Source organism: Perissodus microlepis, chromosome 2 (assembly GCF_051167445.1).
Source record: "Perissodus microlepis isolate ML-2025 ecotype Zambia chromosome 2, ASM5116744v1, whole genome shotgun sequence".
In the NCBI taxonomy this organism is placed as follows: Eukaryota; Metazoa; Chordata; class Actinopteri; order Cichliformes; family Cichlidae; genus Perissodus; species Perissodus microlepis.
Window position 1 is genome coordinate 3,418,736 of NC_140462.1, and position 8,571 is coordinate 3,427,306.

Genomic DNA, 8,571 nt, shown 5'->3' on the forward strand with positions numbered 1-8,571 from the left:
AACATTTCAGTCGACTAAAATAAAAAAAAAGGCTCTTGAAAAATATTAAGACTGAAACAATTGTGTCAACTTTCAAAACTAAAAACAAATAAAAATGATACTTTGTTGGTGTTTACTGAGACTCTGTTTGTGAGTCCGCTGCTTTCAAGCGTCTGTGTTTTTATTGTCACTTGTGCAATGATTTCCTAAATCCTGTCTCTGACATGTGCCCTCCACACAGCATATATTACAAAGACTAAAATGAACACAGAAACTAAAAAAAACTACAATTGAACATTTTCAAACAATAAAAGCTAAACAGAACTTCAGGCTTACTGAAACTAAACTGACTTAAAATAAAAAATAAATAAAAATAAAAATGAAAATGAAATCAAAACTAGTTAGACAATACAAAACTGTAATGACTCTGGTTTTCACACATTATGGCTCATTCTATTCCACTAATTTGATACCTAGAATTTTGCTGTGGTGATTGTCTCGTGGACCAGTAGTGCTTGTGTTTCGTGTTTGTGGGGGTCACCGGATTATTTATTTTGCCCATATAAAGCGTTAAGTGTCAGGCCTTGAAGTGAATTCCAAGAAAACCCTGAATCTTAAAGGCTCCCACTGATAGAGGAGAAAATCATTATCAGAAGTGCTGCCAAACACTCGTGTCACCATGTGTCCCACTAAATGTATAGCAACAGGTTTTTCTTCCCTTTAACTTTTTTTAAGCCCTTCAATGTCATTTCCCATTGAGAGGAACAGAGACACGCCGGTGTGTCCAATCACAGGCTAATGATTCACGGTGCTTCGCAGTGCATCAAAATCCCACGCAGCCACCATCGACTGTTCATTCAGAAATTTCTTTTTCACCCCGCTCTCCCTTCTCCGCGTCTCCTTCCGTGCGGGTTCGCTGTCCGTGGTGCTGAAACCCCCAAAACGACTGTCCATGGTGCCGAAACACCCGACCCAGTAACCACCAGGTAGGCTAAGCCTTTGTCTGCGCCCTGCTCTTAGCTGTGTTTGACACAGGTTTCAAACCCCGTGATCTTCCTTTGCTTAGACCCGCTTATTTATGTAAACACATCTGTCTGTGAGCTCGGCTGCGGAGTTTTAGGCTTTCATTTGCAGTATGCGACTACTTTAACGGCTTAAAATGTAAATTCTGCGAAACGTTGCAAAAACCGCGCGGGGACCTTGAACGCAGCCCGCTCGGAGTACTACAGTAACACCAACTACAGTTACTTTCATTTTTTCACCCTCTTCTCCTCTCTCGTCTCGCGATAGAGCGGCGGAGCGGTTTGACGGGCAGTCGAGGTTGCAGCAGGCAGAGGGAGACGGTGGAAGGTAAAGCAGGGAGGCAGCATCATGGCGGACAGAGACAGTGGCAGTGACCACGGAGGGCCCACCGCAGGCCCCGGCTCGCTGCCTCCGGGCGCAATGGGCGCCATGTCCCGGCTGCAGCACGACACCGAGGAGCTCGCCTCGAAGCGCGTCGACATCCAGAACAAGCGCTTCTACCTTGACGTGAAGCAGAATGTTAAAGGCCGCTTCCTAAAGATAGCCGAGGTCGGGGCTGGGGGAAACAAGAGCCGCCTCACTCTCTCCATGTCTGTCGCCGTGGAGTTCCGCGACTATCTCGGGGACTTTATCGAACATTACGCCCAGCTGGGCCCGACCAACCCGGACATGGTGCAGGATGAGCCCCGGCGGGCGCTCAAGAGCGAATTCCTGGTGCGGGAGAATCGGAAATATTACATGGATCTGAAAGAGAACCAGAGGGGGCGGTTCCTGAGGATCCGACAGACCGTTAATCGGGGGCCCGGATTGGGAAGCGCGCAAGGCCAGACCATCGCTCTGCCGGCGCAGGGTCTCATCGAGTTCCGCGACGCTTTAGCCAAACTCATCGACGACTACGGCGTGGACGAGGAGCCGGCGGAGCTCCCGGAGGGCACCTCGCTCACTGTCGACAACAAGCGCTTCTTCTTTGACGTGGGCTCCAATAAGTACGGGGTGTTCATGCGGGTGAGTGAGGTGAAGCCCACGTACCGGAACTCCATTACGGTTCCCTGCAAAGTGTGGTCCAAATTCGGTAACACCTTCTGTAAATACGCGGAGGAGATGAGGAAGATCCAGGAGAGGAGTAGAGAGAAAAGGGCCTCGGAACTGCTACCTGAGGGCCCGCACGGCGGAGACGACGGCGACGATGACTGACGCGGATTTTAGGAGAGCTGACATGAAACAACCGAGACAACGTTGGACTCTGAAGAGAAAAAAAAAACAACCCAGACTTTTAACTGTAAAATAGAAAGAGAATCTACAAGGGAATCACCCCACACACACAACCTCCACAGACATGGCAGCACCTCTGCTGTCTCCTCGCTCATTTTACTGGATGTCACCCCACTTACCACCCATGTAACAGTAAGCCGCTGCTATCAAGGACTGAACTGTAAGATATGAACCGTTTCCTACTTGATTTAAGTGACAATGAACAGAGTGTTTATATCTCTATCGATGACAGATTTTGCACACATCAAAGCTATTTCACAAAAAAAATGTTTAAGTGTTTTAAAAACTGGTAATAGACTTAAGATTTAATCAAAATAAAACCAGAGGTTTAGAGTATAAAGTCTTCATGGAGAAGGAATATTTGACATCAGCACAAAGAGGATATATATTATGGACTTTATGAAACCAAAATCCGAATCCAGATGTATAGTTTATTATAAAGGTACGCAGAATAAATATGGCAATGCTCAATGAGTTGCAGAAGGCAGCACTGCAGGCCTTGTAAACACCTGTCAGCATGCGTGTAGGCACATGTTTTGAAAATAAGTTGGCAAAGTAGGCTGTAGTCTCTAATTTGGCCTAAACGTAGTCGGCTAATGGAAGCATTTCTCTCATGCCATTGTGGAAAAGGTTGAGACACAAACCTAAATAGCCGATGTGCGCCTCAAACAAATGGGTTAAACCTATCTCTGAGCTACTCTATTGAATATCAACCCTCTTGCACCATGTCCACATAAACTTAAATGAAAAAAGTGCTAACTTAGATGTACTAATTATGATTTTGTGAATCAGCTGTAAAAAAAAAAATCCTTATTAAGATGCCCACGTTTTCTGTGGGATTTTTTTCTTTACGTTGTTGTTTTTTGTTTTTTCTTTTCCTCAAGGTGGTGGGGGATGCAAAAGGATATTAAAAAAGGTCCATATGTGGGAGCGCAAGGCGCAGAAACAAACAGACAAAAAAAAGACGCGTCAGCGCAGCGCGCGGCGAGGCAACGCATCCTCTCTGACGTCATTACGACCCGTGCCTTATACACTCCACTCGTTTACGTGTTCTCACGTGGATGGTCTGTGACCTCGACCGCTGTATGTTTTCATTTACGAGTGCTGTTATGTAGGCAGAAATATATACTCACCAGGGCTGTGGGATTCACACCCCTGCAGTGCATGGAGCATGCGTGGCAACACCAAAAGTAAAGCTGAAAGGCTGCTGGGAGCTGGGGGCAGGGGGTGGGTCCAGTTGAGTTCTTGGGTGTTGTTGGCACGTTGGGGGCTATGCACGTTGTGCTATGGCGCAACATGGAGCCCAGAATCCCTTGCCGCACCCCTGGCTCGACGGACTGATCGGTGCCTCCCGGGATCTCACTGAGTGTGCGCGAGCGTGGAAAGTAAGCTGGAAATGTTATGGGTGGCTTTGCTCACCATATGCACCATGATGTTAAAAAGAAAAACAAAAAATGAAAAAAACAGCAACAACAACAAAAATATATAAATACAATAAAAAAAAAAAAACGAAAACCCAGGAGCGGCTGGATGAGGCTTATTTGTCAGAGCTGAGATGGATGCTGTTAAAGAGCCAGGCAGTCAGCCAGCCAGGCAGGCCAGCCGGCCGGTCCCATGCAGTCAGTACGAATGCGGTCCAGCGGATGTAGAGGCCTATCAGTGCAGGGCCGAGGCAGTGTCTATCTCTTTATGGTGCTACAGCCCCTTGATCGCTCCTTGGGGGCCTCGCCGCTCAGAATATGTCACTTTTGCATTGTTATTCTGATGCTTCTTTTTTTCCCCCTTTCCTCCACAGTATGTTGTCCAAAACGTGTCAGGTTTCCCATCCCAGCCAGAGACGAAGCCACTGACTAGTGTAGGACATTTTATATTAGTGTGCAATATTGTGTACGTGCCAATCGTGGCATTGTATCACGTGTATAGACGAAAAAAATGTATAGGCTATGTGATCAGTAGATATTTGAAAGCATGATGATGAAGTGGATGCATCCGCATTATATTTCCAAAATGTGAAGACTTTTACTTCTCGAGGTGAAAAAAGTCAGACTCGTTGTGAGGTTTTTTTTAATCGTTTTTCTTCCTGTCACTTTCTGTAAACCAGTAGGCTGCCTTGTCTGTCTCTCAGTGCGCGTAGACTAGCTCGGGTATTTTACGTCCTCCCTTAGGAAAACAAAAAAAGAAGTTCTCCTCCAAACACACAACACAGACCGTCAACAACCTCTGACTGTCTCCATGTTGGCCCTTCTACACTAAGCTTGAATAGTATCTTGGGGCTCGGGTCCAGGGGTGGCTGGCATACACACACATACACGCACGCACAGACACACACATACTCTCCCCCTGTTGAGGCCTCTTGTTGATATCTGAGTGTTTGGGAGGCCTCTGAAGTGTTTTGAATTGTGTCTAGAACTGCACAAGGCCTCCTGTCATTAGGAGAAAGAGAACTGTGTGCTTGGAGCCTGAGTGCGAGCCCTTGCTCACCTGGGACTGCAGTACAGGTGAACCGCAGTTTGACTTAGGCTTTTCTGGGGTTTCAATCGAGCCGGGTGATAGCGATCAGCCGCGGCAGAAGCCAAAGGACAGAGGAGTTTGTTGTTGTTTTCATGGCGAGGATCACAATCCCCTCTGATGTGGGAAGACTCTTGTCGCAGTCTCGCTCCTCTTTCCCAGGCGTTAAAAAAAGGCTTGTTGCTTGTGCACTATTCATCACTTAGGACGTGTAGTCCATCCCTTCATTTTGACTCAGCTGACCTTTAGCCCTGCACTGAGGTCCTGCTGAACTCTCAGTGTGTTAAATACGACTGAGCCTGTCGGTGTGGCATGCCACCTAGCTGACGGGAAGGGAACACTTTAGAGGCCTCAGCTGGATAAAAGTGGCTAATGCACTCACAAGCGAGGCCTACCGTGTATGTAGGAGAGCTGAGGCCGGGCCGAAAGCAGAAGTCCCCGGAGCACACTTGGGCTCATAAGGTGTCACAAGTTCAATCCTTAGTTTTAAAAGCTGATTTGTGTCTGATTGGCTGCGTTTGTGATGGCAGGAGAAGAAAAAAAGGGTCCAGAAAATCCCATCTGTTCACCACAGGACTGTTTCTGGCCCACGTTTGTCTCAGTGACAGTGAAAGGCCCGATGAAGCCTGGCACTGCACTGTAAGGGCTTACCAGCAGCAGCAGCAGCCTGCCACAACCTTCCAACCCGGCTGCAGACAGATCGAGTTAGGACCTTTCTCTCTGGAAATCTCTTCCACTTCTTACAGAGATGATTATATTTCCTCACACTGCCCTCAATACAAAAATCATTCATTTTCATTGAACGCACGTACAAGCCACCTATGACTATGTGCCCAGAAAAGCACATCTGAGGTCAACCTGAGTTCATCTTGAGGTCACCGCGAGTCTGAAGTCACTGTGGTGATACAGCACTTATTCCCCAAAGTGTTCTAGCTTTAGCCTGACTGACTTTAATCATGTCTGCTACATGCTAAGACTGGAAATACGACGCTTCCTTTCTCTTTTTCTCTAATGGCCAAATATGAGGAGAGCCTGAACATGCTCATAGAGTTCACTTTGTGAATGCCTCACTCTGTGAAACGCACACATTGTTCGCTTCTTTGTTTGTTTTTAAAAAAGATTTAAAGATGTGTCCTTTTGTTTTCTCCAGGTGCTACTGGGTCAGTTGTGTTTTTAGCATTGAACGTGGCTTTTTCGGGTCTTTGTCCGAAGCGTACTTCCGGTGCGATCAAACCTGATTTTGTGAGACCTTTACCTGGAGTCACCTCGCAGCCACGTTGTGCCCCCATCTACACAGTCATCCATCTCTAGGACTTAAATGCAGCATGGTAGGCGGATGTCGTTCGTCTCGTTTTCTGTGTCAGCGGACGTGATGGTGTGCCATCTTCGGGTGGCTCCGGATGGGTCGGCTGTGCATGAGCGATGCTGCTCTGTGCTTGTTAGCGCTGTTTCAATTTTCTCCACAGCAGCAGCCATCATAGTGATCTCTAATCATGATGTTAATCGAACTTTAGTATTCATTTGTCAGATTTGACTGAAGTGTGCCGTTTTCTTTCGTTGATCAGACTACAGGCAACCAGACCATTCCTGGTCAGACTGAGGAGAGGTTAAGTTGTAGATGCAGCGATATCTACCCGCTGCACGCACCTCAGTGTCAGATTGCTAGGATGGCTCCGCTGTAGGTGGGGAACAGCCACATCTACATGACGGTTTAACAGAAAACTTCCACAAATGAAACGCGGATGCCGGCTCGCGCCTCCACCAGACTATACGAGTACTAACTAAAAAAAAAAAAAAGTAAAGAACTGACTGAACTTCTGTTAAGGTGTTCAAAACAACCAAATGTGCTCTGTTTCTGGTTTCCAGTGTTGTAGTCTTTCATTGGCCATTCGGACTTTCTGGTTAATCACACAACCAATCGCAGCCTCTGGTCAAAGCCAAGCACTATATGACTCATTAGAAAACCACAGACAGAGGAGCTCATTCAGCATGTCTTCTGTTTGCACACGCACCGAGCAGTAGGGTCCACCGTGTTCGCAGACTGTAAAAGCTACTGTTGTGTATAGTTGTTGAAGACGTCCTTGAAGCTGTTCTGGAGATGTTGGGTTAAATGGATCCTGGATTTTTAAGGGGGTGGGGTCAATGCACAATGAACATATCCCATTGTCACCGTTTGGTCTCAATCCCTTTACCATCCCCATAAGAGATAATATGTTGTATCTTTCGAAAATATTTTATCTGTGGCGTGTGTGTGTGTGTGTATATATATATACATATATATATATGGTTTGTTATATATGATGCTCCTCCTTTCAGAAAAATATAACATGTAAACAGGAAAAACATTGCTGTTTTTTTCCTTTGTATTTTATACTTACAGAAAGCATTGAATAAAATGGATAAATACTTGCACTTTAGATATATTAAGAAAAATAAAAATCTGCATATTATTTTTGATAGGGATCTCACATTTAAAGAGTATAAATTACAGGCTTTGTGACTATTGCTGGACAGAGATGTATTGAGTTCTACTTATTGAAGTATATTTTGTCTGTGTCAGAAGGTTTACTAAAGTAAATTGCATGATAAAGTAGTGCTACACCGATATTGTTTTTTTTTTGTTCGTTTTATTTTGTTTTGTTTTTTTAGTTGATAAAAATGTCTGAAAACTGTGATAACGACCCTCTTGTATCATGTTTAACCTCTCCTCACCCATTCTAGGATATTTCTTACTGAAATATGGCCTTTTCCTGACTATATGACGATGGTGCTTACTTTGGCTTTGACATCGAGCTCATCCTATACATCTCGACATCATCATCATAACTCGCGTCCTTACACTCCATTTCTTTCTGTTATGTACTCTCACTACCTTATTAAATTTCCGTTGATGGCAAAAAAATAAAAGAAAGGTGTGCTGTTTTGTACATTGCTGTTTGTTTTAATGTTGAGGGAGCTTTGTTGTCTGAAAAATGACTAATGGCGCAATAAAATGTCATTCCACATGTCCTGGTCTCTGCACAGCTGTCTTTAACTTCGCAATGGTCAGTTTTTTAACAGACCCGGGCTCGATGAACCCCAACCAGCAGGAATTGCTGACTGAATTCAATATACTATTACCAAAGTTATTAGTTTCTTTTTTTCTTAAGGAAATCTGCCAAGTTTCTATGCACAACGAGAAAGACAATATACACTGATCAGCTGCGACATTAAGTTACCCTTGTTCATTCTACCCATAGAAGCTCTCACCTATTCGGACAGGAAGCTGGACTTCTCACGGTGTCCCGGCAGGGTGGTGCCTCTATCAGTCAGGCTCATTTATGCACATCCTGCCACTGCGTGATCAGATTGGGATCAGGTAAAGTCAGCACCTTTGACTCCCTGTTGTGTTTTCCAGGCTTTCTTGCGCTGTATTTGGAGCGTGCTGGGGCACATGTTGTCATATGCAACCATAATGTTTCTGCAGCCGCCACGTGTCAGAGTTGCATCTGCTCGAATGCAAAGCTCTACCAGCAGAAGATTGCACTGCAACAAGATGATTGATGTTATTCACTTTACCTGCCTATGGAGCTCGGAAAGATAGTAACTGGACTTCTTTAAATTTCTTGAAGATGTTTCACCTCTCATCCAAGAGGCTTCTTCAGTTCTAAAAGCCTCTTGGATGTGAGGTGAATTGATTGGTGGAGAATCTACACAGACACTTTACCTGTCAGTGATCTTTTATAACCGTGGGGAAGACCGCTGACTTGACAGTTGTCCAGATGATGATCGTCGACACCGTCTGTAAGG

General features: G+C 45.4%; 1 protein-coding gene across 1 annotated transcript; it reads left to right on the plus strand.

The window, feature by feature from the left end:
- Positions 1–827: 827 nt before the first annotated feature.
- Positions 828–7,787, plus strand: purab (purine-rich element binding protein Ab). Its single transcript, XM_084940431.1, has 2 exons — positions 828–965; positions 1,270–7,787. The coding sequence occupies exon 2, from the start codon at positions 1,351–1,353 to the stop codon at positions 2,194–2,196; it is 846 nt and encodes a 281-aa protein (XP_084796557.1). The 5' UTR covers positions 828–965; positions 1,270–1,350; the 3' UTR covers positions 2,197–7,787.
- The last annotated feature ends 784 nt before the right edge of the window (positions 7,788–8,571 follow it).

What these genes read in the sequence shown, in the direction of transcription:
- purab (XM_084940431.1), top strand. Translation starts at nt 1,351, where the DNA reads ATGGCGGACAGAGACAGTGGCAGTGACCACGGAGGGCCCACCGCAGGC.